The sequence below is a fragment of the Bubalus bubalis genome, chromosome 3, assembly GCF_019923935.1.
Source record: "Bubalus bubalis isolate 160015118507 breed Murrah chromosome 3, NDDB_SH_1, whole genome shotgun sequence".
NCBI classification, from domain to species: domain Eukaryota; kingdom Metazoa; phylum Chordata; class Mammalia; order Artiodactyla; family Bovidae; genus Bubalus; species Bubalus bubalis.
This window is the reverse complement of record NC_059159.1, coordinates 32,419,815-32,436,812: the sequence shown is the minus strand read 5'-3', so window position 1 is coordinate 32,436,812 and position 16,998 is coordinate 32,419,815. Positions and strand designations below refer to the sequence as shown.

General features: G+C 40.3%; 1 protein-coding gene across 9 annotated transcripts in view; it reads left to right on the top strand.

Moving 5' to 3' along the window:
* MAP2K4 (mitogen-activated protein kinase kinase 4) overlaps window positions 1-16,998 on the top strand; it is a 104,859-nt gene that overhangs the window by 9,842 nt on the left and 78,019 nt on the right. For 5 of the 9 annotated variants that reach the window (XM_045164835.1, XM_044939255.2, XM_044939253.2 and 2 more), the window contains exon 2: window positions 503-568. The exons of 2 other annotated variants lie outside the window; for them this stretch is intronic. In XM_045164835.1, coding sequence (XP_045020770.1) covers window positions 503-568 — 66 coding nt within the window. The remainder of the gene's footprint in view (window positions 1-502; window positions 569-16,998) is intronic. 2 more of the 9 variants (XM_025280533.3, XM_025280531.3) reach the window with 1 other exon arrangement.

The following is a 16,998-nucleotide window of genomic DNA, read 5'->3' as shown; positions in this document are numbered from 1 at the left end:
CTACTTTAGAGAATTTCAGCACCTCTTTAGTAGTTCACTGTCTTATCATTTGATGTTAGCTCATTGGCAGAATGTTGCTATGCGTGTTTAGCTTTTACAATTTATCAACTACCAAAGCTTTCGAATCAGGGGTAGTAGTCAAATAGTTTCGAGTTTGTAATTTGAGTTAATAAAATGTGATATGTTCTGAACTTGTAGATTGAAAAAATCGACAAAACTGTCTTAAAAGTTACTATTAACTTCTAAGGGCTAATAGCTATTCTTTTTATTGAATAGATGCGAAAAGTAAGGGTAAAGACAATGTAACTCTTATAATTTGAACTTGATTTCAGTTCCATATAATTATAAAAGTACATCTACATCAGAAAGAGCTGAGTTTTTAAAGAAAGCCCATGTGTTATAGTTATCTCTGTGATGGTGGAGGTTATGTGCTTTGAACTGTTCTTGATTGTAATATAAAAATGCAATGTCATGTTCTAATTTTGGTTTGTTTGATTTGCAGTAAATGAACTGGAACTTATCTCTTTTACTTTAGGCTTTCAGATAAACTTCTGTGAAAAGGCACAAAGTAAGCTACAAGTTTTATGATATTATGCTACTTACTTTTTTCATATCCATCTTGGTATTGGGAATGTGTCCACTATTGTTTCAACTAACCAACCATAGCAGTTTTACTTTGAAGGAGCTTCCATTTTTCATTAGTTTCCCAAATTAAAAAAAAAAAAAAAAATCTGTGTTACATTCTTGATTGTAAATTGTTCTTGCTTTCACTTGGATTGACCTAGGAGAAACATATGTAGGTATTCAAATGTATGTAAGTATAGAAAGAGGTATATAGATATAGACATAGACAGATATACTAGATTTAGAAAGATATACATTCATAGTATATAGTTGTATAGAAAGATGTATATAGATATTTGGACTTAGCCAATTTAAATCACAAGTTGAAGAAAGTTCACTTTTACGATTGGAGTGCAAAAAAGTATATAGTATAACTGTACTCTGAGACTTCATGCTTTAAAGTTGACTTATTTTAAAGCATGCATTTAATGAATTTTAAATTTTTTTCTTTAAAAACAAAGCTTTTTTTCTTTCTCCTTTCCACTCCCCTCAAAATAGACCAGGGTTGTATATTAGAGCACCAGTCTTCATAGACTACCGAATAGGTTTTCTATAGGAAAGCAAAATTTCTAAAGCTAAAACAAATAAATTTTAAACTTAGATGTCATTTGTATAAAATGCAATATAAAAAAGTCCCAATTCAAGAAGACTGTTCTTTAGTTACCACAAATATATCCCAAAATACAATGTGTTCATCTTCTGCTTGTTGTTTCATAGAGTGGAGAAGAATAACAATCGTGCTTTTTTTTTTACTTTTTGGCTATGCCATTTGCCAGGATATCAGTTCCCTAATTGAATCAGTTCCCGGATTGAACCCAGGACCTGGCAGTGAAAGTGTGGGCAACTGGGCAACCAGGGAACTCCATGGCCACTTTTTTATATATACTGTTCTCTTTCCTCCAGCTTTGTGAGACGTAATTGATACATGTCACTGTGTGAGTTTAAGGTACATGCATGATGGTCTGATGCTCTTACATATTGTGAAATGATTACCACAGTAGGGTTAGTTCACACCTCCATCACCTCACATAACCAAGAGTGAGGACCTTTAACATTTACTCTCTTAGCAGCTTTCAAGTATATAATACTGTGTTGCTAGCTATAGTCACCATGCTGGACATTTTAGATCCTCTGATATGTATCATTTTTAAGTTAGTTCAAACGAAATAGTTTAACCTGGAGAAAACATTTCTGCTGTTTTAAAACTTTCTGATGGAAGTGAGTGAGTGAAAGTCACTCAGTCATGTCCAAATCTTTGTGACCCCGTGGACCATACAGTCCAAGGAATTCTCCAGGCCAGAATACTGGAGTGGGTAGCCTTTCCCTTCTCCAGGGGATCTTCCCAACCCAGGAATTGAACCCAGGTCTCCCACATTGTGGGCATATTCTTTACTAGCTGGAGTGGATAGCCTAACCTTTCCCAGTGGATCTTCCCAACCCAGGAATTGAACTGGGTTCTCCTGCATTGCAGGTGGATTCTTTACCAACTGAGCTATCAGGGAAGTCAATGGAAGCAACATACTTAATTTCCATTGGTTGAACATTATGACTTCCTTGGAAAAGTAGTTAACAAAAATTTATTTCTTGAGTGGTTTTCCCGTGATATAAATCTATAATGAGTAATAGAGTATGCTAGACCCTAGGATAGATATTTTTTAATTGGTCCATATTGTCATCCTTGTCTTACCTTAAACTAAAAATGGTACCTGATTTCCTGCTTATAGGGAACCTACACATATGATACATACTTCCATGTAATGAAGTTACAGCTTCTAATTTATGCTAAGTTTTAAATGTATATGACACATTTATTGCAACAGTTTTTATATTTTAACATAAAACATTGTTCTGATATTTAATGTAATTTAAAAATATTTATTTATGTATGGACATAAAATCTAACTTAAGAAAAATGTTGCCATTTAAAAAATTTAGAATTGCATTTACACTGTTGTTTTTTTCTCTTAGTCCTTTGGTGGACTATAGAGAATAGTCCACAATATGAGAGATATTGATTGTATTAAGTTTAAATCATGTATACAGCGACTGTAAAGCTCTTTAGGTAAGATGCCTTCAGACTGTCTAAATGGTGCGGTGCTGTCTCTTTCCGTTTGCTGTGGAAATACCAGGTTTGAGGTGTTGCACACTTTACTGTTGCGACAGAACCCAACTGGGAAGTGTGTATATGCCCACCTTTGGTTGCTTTCACCACTTCTTCACACTGACTGCGCTCTCCCTTTTTATTTCTCCATCTTTGTTTGGGAGGTCTCCTTTCAGTTTTCTGGCTTTTGAAATTCCCCAGTGGCTCCGTGGTAAAGAATCCACCTTGCAGTGCAGGAGCCATAGGAGACCCAGGTTTGATCCCTGGATCGGGAAAATCCACTGGAGAAGGAAGTGGCAACCCACTCCAGTATTCTGCCTGAGAAATCCCATGGACAGAGGAGCCTGGTGGGCTATAGTCCATGGGGTCACAAAGAGTTGGACATGACTGAAATGACATTAGCGTGCACGCATGCACAGTTTTGTGTATTCATTCACAGAGCACATGTTGGACACTGAGGTTCCATCCAGTGATGGAGATTATTGGGGCAGAAGTGAATAGAACAGGTCCCTGCCCCTGGCAGGCTCTTCTTAGTGCATAGAAGCTGCTGTGTCCCGGGCACCTTTGCTCCCACTGTTCTGTCAGGAGAGAGAACCAGCATGAGGGCTGCTGTTGGAGACCATGGCTCAGAGGTCCTACAGTGGCCTGTCCTGCCGTGGCGTCAGGCAGAGCTCTCTGTGCGGGCTCGGACCTCAGAGGATGTCTCGAGGAAAGGGAGGGTGGGAGCTGGAATGGTGGTGCGGAGGCCAGCTCTAAGTTGACGGCTCTTGTTTTTGTACAGTTGGTACCTGTGTTTTAGGGTAAGTTTTCAGTTGTTGACATCTGTTAACACTTTTACCCAAGACTGGTCTTGTGATCTGTGTAACTTAAAATTTATAAGTGGAGTTTGGTAATGTTTGCAGAGAATCAGTCTTTCAGTTTGCTCTGGAACATAGCCATTAACTGTATGTTAAAAGTAGCCACTCATTTCTTTGCAAATGAAGGGCTTGAAATCACCAAAGCAGCACTTTCTTACTTATTAGGGTATACTCTAGTGCCAGAATCTCCAGTTTCATTCTGAAGGTGTTTCAAATGATCGGAAAAACTATAATTTAATTCATTAAAAATAATTATATAGCAGACAGTAGTTGGAGGAGGGAATGGAGTACAGAGAACACAAGTTCATTTTGTTAAAAGTCCACTAAGTGTGAATGCTGCTTCAATATTCAATTCTCCATCACAAATCAGAAAGACGTATTGTAAGATGGTTCTGATGACTAATGGAAGCTCTGAAGGATTAATTTTTCCCCATTGTTTGACTTACACATAGTTTTTGTTTTTTTTTTTTATATTGCTATATCACTATTCCAGTAGTTTATTACAATTGCCTGTTAAAAGTTAGTGAAGTTTTATTGGTGATGTGTGTGTAGGTTTATAACACACACACACACGTGTGAGATTGCATATTTAATTTTGGAACCAGATTTTTATAGAAATTCAATAAAAATCCACGTTATACCTCATGATCTTTGATCAATTATAATTTCTGCCTTTATTTGGTTTTTTAAATATATACAAGAATATATATTATCTTATTTATCTTAAGATAAATAAAGGTATTATTTGAGACAACAGTGTTAATATTACTTTTTAACACTGTTGAATTATTGAATTTTTCTAAAGTCTGAATGTAAGACTACATCAGGGGAAAAGACTTTTTTCCGATGTAGAGCTCCTACATTTAGAAGATTGATTAGTTCATCATTTATCGTTTGGAGATAATGATTTTGTACTTGTAGATATGTTTATGTGATTTATGAGCAAGTTTGATATCTCAGTGACTGAAATGAGCTAACTTGTAAACATACTTCTTTAAAATATAATTTGCCTTGCTTTATAAAACCAGTTTTTCTTTGGATGGGGGGGAGCAGGAGATTTGCTCGAAACAAAGCTTTTGAGATATGGTTTTGTGAGTGTTAAATTTACCTCCATGTGTCCGCATTTTGATTTTTTTATTTCTATGAGAATTTTAAGACCCCAGGGCATAGGGATTTTCCTCATAAAACACATAATAGAATCCTATGCCAATCAAAGTGAGAGCAGTTGGGAATCTGGCAGATAATTTCACACAGGAGCACTCTAGCTCTTTTCCCCACCACGTGCTGCAGTGTATTTTCAGCCACGTCTGGAGAATTCTTGGCGGCTGAAGACAACTCCTGGGAGCGCTGAGCTTCTGTACCTTTGCCTTTTGTACTTTCCGTAGCTCTGAAAAGATTCAGTGGCTTTAAAAAATTGTTTTCCCTGAGAATGTTTGCATAGCAACAAGATGCTTATTTAGAAAATTTCATGTTCCAGAGCTGATTGTTATCCTTGAAGTCAATAGTAGAAACTACATTACTATTGATTGCTTTGATTAACACTGCACAGCTAAGTATTTGGGGGGAAATGGCGATATCCTAATGACAAATTTTCCTTTCATTGTGAAACTATTCTTTTGAATAAGTACCCTGGATTGTTTTAAAATTGGTAATAATAAGAAAGAGCCAATGAAGAGGAGAAAGGATGTTTTGTGAGTCTTCCCAGAAGTTTGAGGAAGTCGTTTGTAAGTTTACTGACTTCGTAAGTTCTGTGAAAGATGATGTTTCCCTCAGGAGACTATTTGACTCTGTCGGAGGTGGAGTGTAGAAAACAGGTGAGCAAGCAGTACAGGGAGGGTCAAGCCCTCCCGCATTTAGAACTAAGGGCTTAGAACACTTGGTGATTAAGCTTCTAATCTCCCACTTTATGTAGCAAAAGTCTATACTCACGACTAAAATTTTATTGCTTGAAATTTATTAAACTCAGCCATTCTAAGAAACAGAATGACCACATTTGCTACGATTGGAGGTTAAGATGGGTTATTTAAATTTACATATATGCTGAAGTTAGTTGAAAAATGAGACTTTTGTAGGATTTGCCACAAGTCCTTAGGACTAAACATCTATTCTATTCATCACTATCTTTGTGGACCCTGATTAACTGTCAATGGAAAGCCCTTCTGCTTAGAAACTCTTTTTATACTAATTGAAGCCCATGAATTGTAGTCTTGGCAGAGTCAACTTCACATGTTCCCTGTAAACCAATTACCATTCCAAGGGGAATGTTACCTAATTATCTCTGGTCTTGGGAGTGATGGGAACATTAATCCTTCCTGAAAATGGTTTTGTTGCTAGAAGAAGAAAGGTTTCAAATACCTATTACACCTTAAAAATCATTTGGAGAAGCTTACTGTGTGTTTTTGAATGAGAAAAAAATGGGTGGTTCTCCCACACTGCAGGAAGTCTCCCTTCATCTTCCAGTCCAGCTTTACTCTGAGCAATGAGAGGATATTTGACAAGACTTTTATGAGAAGTTTCCAGAAAGTATTCCCAGCTAATTCGCCAGTTAATCAAAGTGACTTTCAATTTAGTTTATAAATTTAGGGTGATGGTTTTTAAACCAGGTGCAGTAAATACTTGAATTCTTACTGCATGACTTTGAGTGCTTTGAAAATCCAGACACAAGTGTCTAGATGAAAAGATATTCCAGAGGAAATTTGCAGGGGCCATGTTGGTGTTCATCTTTCATTAGGTAGAATTCAGTGAATATTACTCAGAAATGAAAATGAAGTGTATACATATTTACTCCTCTTTAGAGAACCTCTTAAAAAGGTTAAGTAAACAGAGGCACGGTGTAACAATAAATATGTATATGCCAGTAGTGGTGAGAGGCACCGCTGTCTTTAAAGATGGATTAAATCTTGAGCCTACTCTGAAGAAGCTTATGTTCTTTAAGAAATTGCACAGGTGGAGGCAGACCACGTGGTAGAAATAAATAACAACAATAGCTAACTCAGTGCTTGCCAAACCCTGTTCTAAGCTTGTTATTTCTTACCTAATCTTCTCTGTCACTTTAAAATTACTTACGTTATTAACACTGTTTCTTCCAACAACCTTTTGAAGTAGGTACATAGATGAGACTGAAGCCCAGAAAAGTGAAGGGCATTTTCCAGTCATGCAGCTACAGAGTGGCCGACTGTGTGATGCTGGCCTGGTCACAGGTTACATGCTGTAAACCGTAGCATTTTATTGATTCTTGAAAGAAAGCAGTGTGCACTCATAGGAAGGATGCTTTAAACCAGATGGGTTTTGAGGGGTTTTCAGTTGAAAATGGTCGTGAGATCTGGACTTATATTTATATAACTTTTGATTTTTCTTTTTGTCCCCAGAGAGTTTCAAAATGTTATCTATAAAGTCTGACTAAACATTAAGTGGAGAGATTCCTTCTTGCGGCTCTGAATGAAGGGACAGCAGGGATCTACCACTAGGGAAGAAATGGTTAATGAAAACTCTAAATTCTGACCTAGACAGATGCAGAGAATGGAGTGCTTTGGGTGGGATTGTGAGGCGACTTGTTTGCAGAACAGCTGACAGAGATGAGTAGGTCAGGAGACTGGACCTATTCCACCACAGTCGTGGTGCAGCCATGTGCTGCTTGAAGACAGACTTGTGTACAGGCTCTCGAAAACCAGCTGATGCTTTTAGCACAAGATTTATGTCCCTCCTACATTCTTGTAATGAGAGGTGGGAGAAAGAACATTAATTTTTAAAAAACTTTTGATGATAGATGTTTTCCAACTTAGAATAGTATAATAAACCCCATGCACCCATTACATAGCATCACTGATTACAAACTTATGGCCAACTTTACCGCATTTGTTGTACTTCCCTCTACTAAAACACTGTCAAGCAAGTTCTAATTATCGTTAGTTCATCCACAGATGTGTCAGTCACACAGCTTCTAAGTGATAAGGGTTAGGCTCCTATAACTTCAATGGCTTATCACACTGTTAAGTAAACAAAACAGTATTATCAGACAGCCACTCAGTGTTCAGATTTCCTCAAATGTCCTACAGGTGCCTTATTCACAGTTGATTTTTTCCAAGTTGAGCTCTCAACAAGGTCCACACTGCATTTGGTTGATATGTCTCTTAAATTTCCTTAAAGCAGCTCCATCTTCTCTTCTCTTTTCTCACCACTTATTCATTGAAAAACTTGGGTCGTGTGTTTTGTAGCATTTTGTACACTTTGGATTTGACTGATTACATCCCTTTAGTAATTAGTGTCTCACATGTTCCTCTTTGCCTGCATTTCCTGTTACTTGATAGTTAGCTACAGAAGCTTTGATCCTGTAGAGCTTCAGGTTTTGGACAGGAACACTTGATAGGTGGTGCTGTGTGCTTTTTGTTGCATCACACCAGGAGGCACGTGATTTCTGGTTGCAGCTCTCCTTAGGACTGATCGGCGGGTTTCGGTGCCGGCAGTGTGATCGTGTGGAATAAACTTCCCCATCAGCCTTTCAGCTGATGCTTCTGGCTGCCATCAGTGGTTTTCATCTAGACTAATTCTTTCATTTGGGACTGGTTAACTTGCATTTCTAAACATTTGTGGTTTTCTGCAAATAGTTGCTGTCTTCAACCAACAAACAGTTTGTGTTTGGGGCATATTGTCGAATGCATGTTACTGCACTGATCATGTATGACTTAACTGCACCAGTGCTGCTGGATGTGAGGTACATGTGTATATATGCACACGCATGTACACAAGCCCTAATTGCACTTTTCTATACTCCAAGAGAATTAGAACTGGACATCTGTCTCTTCTTCTTACCCTGGAACATGAGTTAATCTGTTTCCTAACCAGGGTTCTTTTCAACTTTTTTTTAAAGAGCTCTCAATCTCTATAGGTAATAAAAAGCCATGTCAAATAATAATTCTTGTCTTTTTTTTTTTTTTTTTTTTTGGTGAAGTTGAGGAACCAGTGGGCATGTGAGACCAGTTCTGCCAAATTAAGATCAGTCCTGAACCGATGCCAGCTTTGCTCATTAATTGATATTCAGCACTTAAGAGTGCTCAGCTCCTCCAGGCATTCCCTTCCCAGGACTTGGGAACCAGGATTAGTCATCCAAAGTCAGTTTAGTGAGAATAGAAGGAAATAGGAGTTCTCATCCAAGATATTAAAAAAAAAAACCACAAAAGACATCAACACCCTGTGTTCCAGTTGGCAGTCACCTTCTCAGTGACTGGTTTATGCTTGTTCAACACGTGTCGTTATTCACCTTTCATTAAAATGACAGTTTCTTAAGTGGCTTTTACCTGTCACTGTCCCTGTTCAGTCACCCATCTTGTAACTACAGGATGAATGTCTCCCTGTGGTGGTGTTCTGATATGGCTTTGACCTTGCACAGTTGTGAATAACAAACCCAAGAAACCTCCATCAGATGTCTAGGGTAATGCAGCGCTGAAATGGAAGAAGTTGGTTGAGTGTATAAAAGATGATCACAAATCTTGCAACTGAAGGCAGTTAAAAATGCCAGTTGTTTTTTTTAAAGCTGGAGGATGGTGACTAATGCTTGTGTCATAAAGTTCTGTCGGTTAGGTGCACTTCTTTAGTTAAAGTTTGCTGGCTAATTTTTTTTAGAGAACCTACCTAACTTCTAGCTATGCTTCGTTTGATTAATGTGAAGCAAAGAAGCAACAGATTAGATCTATCAGGAAGTATGGACAAAGCCCCCAGTTGAGACGTCTGAGTGAAGCTATTTGTCCTAAGGGTGTTAAATCAAAACTTGAGCTCGGATTATTCATTTATTCAAGAAATATTTGAGTTCCTGTGATACGCAGGTGCTATTATAAAAAGTCACCAGAGTGCTAAATCTAATTTCCAGTGGTCAGAGGTCATCCATATGAGTATGTAGGTTCTGAGCGTGAGAATGCTTTTGTTCAGATGTTGACCGTGTCCCTGAAGAAGCAAGGGGTTGTTATATAATAAATGAGGTATGCTCTTGAGGACTAGTTTAACATTATATGTTGTAGGCCTTTTGGCCCCTCCTCTAACTATGGATGATATTTTAGAATTGGAGAAACTATCTTTGAGATATAGCGTCCCTTCTGCTTTAGGTGGCACAAGCTGCAGGCTTGCTCACAGGTTTGGGTAGCATAAAAATATCAATTTATAAATACTGGTGAAAATAAGGAAAGATTTACTTCTTGACGTTAACTTCTTTTGCCTTTAGGAAATCTTAATATTCCTCACTTTTCACTGTTTCGCATTTTGACACTGAGGTATTTTCTGACCCTACACAGTCTTCCAGCATCAACTGTGCAACTCAGTTCTGACACTGTCTGCCTGGGGTTAGCATCACATCTCACAGGTTAAAGGGTTCAGCCCCATAAAGTGGCCCTGACTTCAGATCCAGCTGCAAATGGGTTGCCCAGGCTGCACACATTTCTCCCTGGCTGACTGCATGTTACAGGGTTTCCTTAGCACCACACCCCCACCCCCCCGCCAGGGTTCACTTGTTTGCTAGAACAGCTCACAGAACTCAGGAAAACACTTTACTTATGTTCACCAATTTATTATAAACCTGTGTAACTCAGGAAGAGCCAAATAGCAGAGGCTAGGGCAAGGAATGGAGAGAGAGGAGGGCATAGCTTCCCTGCCTTCTCTGGGTGCATCATCCTTCTATCTCTTCTGTGTGTTTGCCAACCAGGAAGCTCAGAGCTAGTTTTAGGGAGTTTTTATGAAACTTTCATTGCAAAGGTATGGCTGATTAAATCGTTGACCTTTGGGGATTGAACTCAGTCTCCACACCCTCTCCCTTCTGTGGTGGTTGGTGGGTGGGGCTGAAAGTTATCACCCTCTGATCACTTGACTGGTTTTTCTGGCCACCAGCGCCCCCCATTCTGAAGTCCTGTACGCCCTCCCAACCCTCCATCTAATTAGCATAAACCCTGATGTAGTGGAAGGAGGCTTGTCATGAATAATAAAAGATGTTTATTAGGAAATTCCAAGGGTTGTAGGAGCTCTGTCCTAGGAGCCTCAGATAAATATCACATGCATTTTTTTTTTTTTTAATTATTGATACATCACAGATAGTGTCTGTAGCAAAACCGCATGCATACAGCAGACACATAGCTTTGAATCAGTACAGTTTCTAGACAGGCTAATCTGGAGTTACCTGAAAGGAAGAGTGGGTACCCACTGTCTCTTTGGCCATTGGATAGTTGATTTTCTGTTGTGAAAAGGATCAAGATGTCCTGTCTGAGGACTGAGTGGTACCTCCAGTGTGATGCTAAATTGTCTGTAAAAGAAACAGCTTCCTTTATCCTAATCTACTTGCTAACTTATAGGATTAGTTGAGAAGAGTTAATTATTTATGACTGTGCGGGAATCCTTATTGGTATTTTAGGCTGATAAGGAGAGAAATTAGATAAAGGAAGAAATTAACAAAATGACAAAAATCTGGCTTTGTTGCATGAAAGTCCCTTGAACTGCAAGGAAATCAAACCAGTCAATCCTAAAGGAAATCAGTCCCGAATATTCATCGGAAGGACTGATACTGAAGCTCCAATACTTTGGCCACCTGATGCAAAGAAATGACTCATTTCTTTGCATCAAAATGATGCTGGAAAAGATTGAAGGCAGGAGGAGAAGGGGATGACAGAGGATGAGATGATTGGATGGTATCACCAACTCGATGGACATGAGTTTGAGCAAGCTCTGGGAGTTGGTGATGGACAGGGAAGCCTCGCAAAGAGGCAGACACAACTGAGCAACTGAACTGAACTGATAATGGTATTATTCTAAGTAAACTATGTAAGGAGAAGTCAGATCTGGTTTTTTTAGGAGCTGCCCAGTCGAGTTCCTGCTGTTGGCTGAAATGGTCACCTCCTTAGCCCTGTGGCCTGGACCACTCACTGGAGCTCTAGGTCAGTGGCACTTGCTTTGCCTTCATTGTGTCATGCACATGTACTTTTCTTAGCACTGTGGTGCATATAAAAAAAGGTGTGAAGCACTGATTGGAAAAATACTGACTGTATTATTAGAAAATACGGTGAATTTGCTTGTTTAATTTATAGGTGGTGGGAAGTTAAAATGGTGATGGTAGGATGCTGTGGGTTTGCCACACAAGAAAAATAAATGTGATGTAAGACCAGGGGGCAGTTTGTTACCTGTTAGAGCTCAAGCATACCGTTGTGAGAACACCTGCACCTCTGCCTCCACGGTGAGGCTGGTGGAAGCTTCTGCCTGGCCTCAAGGTGTTAGAAACTGAAACAAGCCCTGTGACTCTTTTTGGCACAGTTTTCCTAAGTTTGCATATTATGTGACTTGTCCCACTAGGAGGGCCACTGTGGATGGTTTTCCAGAAATCCTAACAGATTGGTGCATGCTGAGACAGTAACTTCAGACTTTGGGAAACCTGAGGGGTCTGATGGGGAGGCCTGCCCATCTCAGGAGAAGGGAGCTGTCTAACCATCAGCGTAGAAAGTTTTGTTGGAGTTGATCAACACGGTGTTTATGTCTCACTTGTCTCCATGGGGCCCCTGTTGGTATGTTCACACGTTTGAGGCTTGAGAGCAAAAATGCCCTGTGGATTTGGCTGAGTTTGGGGGATTACGTGGATTTCAAGTGTTCTGCTGCCTGGACAAGGTGCTGGGAGCCGTTACTGACTGGTGTGCCATGAATGTTCCCCTCCCTGACCAGGGTTCTCAGCGTGTGTGGCCACCGAGCTTCTGTGTGGAGGGAAGTAGGGTAGGTGTGTCATGGGCTAGGCCTTTTGTACGGGGACCGTGAAGGACGAAGGCATAAAGGAGATGCTCAGTAAGCTGGAGACATGTGAGGGACTCAGAATTCTCAGCGCGTCTGTCTGCCTCTCCCTCCGCGCTGGGACAGAGGTATGCTGACGGCCATGGCTGCCACCACTCTGCATCCATTTGGAACCTTCTCAAGGCAGGTGCGCAGCTGGAATTCCCACCGTTAGGGTCCCATGGCGGCTGTGCTTGCACGGCCATTGGAGCACGGCATTGTGGAGGGAAGGGATTGCCTTGGATAGCGATTCCTGTTTTCTTGGAGATTAAAATATTGTTAATTTAGCTGATTCCCAATCATTGGACCACCGGGGAAGTCTGCATACTTATATTTTTAAGGCCTTTTTTTTTTTTTTAACGTGTTCTCTCGGCCTCAGCAAGGTTAGTTTTAGAGAATAGATTGGTCGCTTTTAGAAAGTTCTGGTGTCAGGAGCAAGGAAGTTATAATTAAAATAGAAAAGAAAAGAAAAAAAAACCCCTTAGTGTAGAAAAACTGAAACAGAAAAGCAGAAAAAAATTAAAAAATCCCTGATGATTTTAGCACTATGAATCAATTACCAGTGATGTTCTGGAGAGTATGTATATAAATTATATACACATGTGCTTTAGTAAAATGATAGTTTATTAGACACATTACACACTGCCTGATTAAAAGGGGAAAAAAAAGCCCTTAAACTATTAACGTTAGTTCTAATGTTAGTAGTCTTTTGTGGTGTGTTTTCTTGGTGGTAGTGTGGTATTCCCAATGTGGGTGTGCCATAATTTTTATAACTCATCTAACACAAATATCTCTGCTTTGGATAACTTTCTCTGTGTAGTCTTTAACTTCCTAAAGGACGGACGCTTAGGGATGGAGTTATTGGCTTAGCCATCAGGACACTTTGAGGTGTTCTGTAGGTATCGCCCTCTAGAAACTGGGCCAGTTAACATTCATTCACAGCAGCACATCATTTGTTCTTTCGTTAGTCCGTGTTCGTCTGCTGACTGAAGAAGTGTTGAGGATTATGTGTCTGGTGTAATTCTTAGGCCACTGAGGCACATGAGAAGTAGTTTCTGCACTGCTGGAGCTGAGGTGGGTAAGGGACACCATCTGTCTACACACAGCTGTGAAGGTGCAGCTGTGGTAAAGTCCCTTGGGGACCGCTGCGTGTCATACCTTCGTGAACTTTGATATTAGGGCTCTCTATTTATGTGTGGTATTTAAGGCAAAAATTGAATTTTATTTTTTTGGATGACTAGAAGAATTTGAAATATTTTTTTCATGTTAATGGCTTATTTCTATTCTATTTGTATTCTGTCTTTTGTTAATTACCCGTTCATGCCGTTTGTGTATTTTCTAATGGGGATATTTGCTGTCATTGATTGGTAAGGCCCTTATACCCTCTCCTGGTGTGTCATTGCAGAAGGTAGTGGCTTCAACTGAGGCTCTGCAGTTCAGACAGAGGGCTTCCCTCTTTGCCTCTCAGTGACCCTGGGGTCCTCACAGCAGAACTTGGGTATGTGGAGGTCCAAAGCCAAGATTCTGTCTGCATGGTGGTGTGGACAGGCTTCTCAAGTCCTGCAAATTTTAGTAGAGCCTGGACATTTATGCTGTACTGGTGATCCTGGGAGGGTCTTCCTGAACTGGCTGGCTTCCTGGGTATTTTTAAGGAGTTTGGACTAATCAGGATTTGGCCAGTTTAGTTGGAGGAGTTGCATTTGTTTGCTGGTTATTGACATCCCGCCCGTGTTAGTCCTTACCACAGCAGTTCTGACACGTAAGGGACAGTTTGTAATCTTGGTTTTACAGATGTGTGGATTACTAGACCACAGAAATATCCCTCTTTTTATCTTCATCAGTATTTCATTGATGCTCACTTAATATCTAGCAAAAGTACTTTTCTTCCCTATCCCTACCCTTTAACTTCCTCCCACCACAGTCCCTTTTAATTGTGGCAGGATACCAAAGACACTAGTCTTTGTGGGTAGGTTACTGCTTTGTCCTTGTGTCCCCTCTGCCTGGCAGACTGGCTTGCATGTAAGTGTGACATTTCTGCACCTCTGGCTACATAACTTCTTTCATTGGACTTCCCTCAAATCCATCTTACACACACAAGTGTTAAAATGTGATGAAGGGGCTGTTGGTTTCTTAAACTCAATTGTTTTATTGATGAGAGCTCAGAGTTCTAAGTGAGATCTTATTAATTTTTGGATGTTTCTTACCCTCATGTACCAAATTCTGGAAGAGGAGGAAGCAATGTAATGTTAGCTGATAGTGGCTCGTTTAATGATTGGAATGCCTGGGACTGTGAGCCTAGAATGGACAACATTGCCCATTTCTCCTGATTCCAAGTCAATGTCCTTCCTCTCTTACTCTCTTGAGTTCATGATATAAGAGAGAGCACTTGTCATGGTAGTAATGGAGGCAGAAAAGGGCATGAAAGTAAACTCTGCCACTTTATTTCCTCATTTCTGAAGTTGTTTGAGGTTGCATAGTTGCAATTGTCTTCCTCTTTTCCGGTGATTACAGATAACTTGAAAAATTACTCTGGATATTCTGTTTTGCAAATGGGGTTACTCAGAGCCAAGGGAGAAATGAGAATTTAAGGCAGTTCTTTTCCCCCACCCTTGGTGGGGTGCTCTGAACACGTGTAGATCAGTCGCTAGTGTTCCTGGAGGTATGATAGGAGTGCTCTGTTGTAGTTAAGGTTCCCACCTACTCTTGGCCTTGGTTCTGGGAAGTCCCCTGTGGTAGCAGGGTGCTTCCTCCAGAGAGACTGATCTGATCACCTTTCCATCATTTCTGCCAACTCCTCTGGCATGTGAATAGTGGCTTAAAACAGCAACTGTTTAATTCTTCATGATTTTGTTTGTTATTCACACGTCTGTGTTCAGCTCGTTGGTCTGCTGGGGCTGCTTCAGCTCAGCTGGACTGGCCAGGCCTTCAGGCCTCCCGCTCCATGTGCTCCTTCATTGTCCAGGAAGCTTGACTGACCTGCTTTCCGTTTAGACTCCGGAACTCTGCAGGAGGGTGAGAGTGGAACCGGCAAGGGCACGTCCCAGGCCTGCCTGGAGTCAGGAGGGGGACACAGATTCCACCTGCGATGGCAGGAGCAGCAGAGTCACGTTGCAGAGAGGCATGGACACGGAGCTGTGGTTCATTGGTGGCTATTTCTGTAACAATCTACTACAGAAACCACAGATCTGAAAGCTGAAAGATGTCTTCCTTTCAGCCTCAATATTCAGAGTTGTTCTGTGGTCAGAATTAGAGCAAAAGATACTCCTGGGCCGTAGTGAGTACGGATATGCTTGGACAGGTCCTCTTGCTTCAGAATCGCTGTTCTGATTATTCTTGAAGATCCCATGCTTGGGAATGCTCCTCCCATGAGAACTGTGAGGAAGAAATTGTAGAGTGATGATACCGGAAAGGTTGTGTAAATGTCACTGGCATCCTCTTAAGGCAGAACTTTGAAACCAGAATTTCAAGCGTGACGCAGAAAGGTTGACCCCTCTGTCCTTGGAGTGGCTGAGTAAGGCTTGAGGCTGCTGAACCACCTCGGCCAGCTTCGGGGCCTGCTGTGGTTCTCATTTTCTCCCTGCATTGAACAGATGTCCTCATTGTCATAGAAATTATGGCATGAAAAAAGTCAGACAGCCTTGCCCTAAAGGACACAGCAGCGCTCTGGGAATATGACTGGATGAAGACACATACTGTTTTCCTTATCAGTCAGGGTTTCTGGGTGCAAACAGTAGAAACTGATTCCAGCTGATTTAACCCATGCTTTTTGTTGTCTGGGTCTGTCCGTGTCAGATTTATTCCCAGATCAGTAACCATGTGAACCTATTTTCTATATCAGGCACTGACCTTGGGTTTCAGGTATACAAAGACAGTCTTCTCGTTGGGAAACTCCTTCGATATAAATAAGGTGTTTGACCTGCCTTGTTTCTATCCTACTGCAGATAAAGGGGAAGGGTCTGTTTATTTCTGTTGATTGGTTAGGAATTTATTATTTGGTGACAGTCTTACCAAAGGGAGGATTATAATCACAAATTTATCGTCTTTCTTGATAGTGACTTTAAATTACTTGTAAAGCTATTTTAATCCCTGTTAGCTTCTAAAAATCTCCACTAGACATCTATAGTATCCTTATAGTCTTTTCTGCCTATTGCAGGCAATAGAAAAAAAAAATCCATATTGATCCAATTTCCTGTTTGTTTGTAGTTTTGTCGAAATATCTGAATACATAGTGACAGGTTGCCTTTAGGGTTTAGTTTTTTGGGGCCCTTGAGAAAGAGAGGTAAAGACAAAAAAGATCAGAACTAAGAAAGGTTCTTACTTAGAGAATGAATATAGAGGAAGAGAAGCTTAAACAAGCAAACAAAAAGGCTCATGCCTACATTCAGAAATAGCCCTTAAAGTATTATAGAAGCTGCCTCTTTCTGCCTTACCATCCACCTCACCTTTGATGGCCTTTCTGGGGTGTTCATTGTCCTCTTAAATGTGGGGTGCACTGCTGAGAATGGGTCATGTAACTCAATCTCAGACTCTGAGTCATTGCTGCTTATAGATACTTTGAACTTTTATAGAACTCTTTAGTGTATTTTGTTGGTGAAAGATCAAAATATATACTTGGACTGTTTTTAAGGTAGC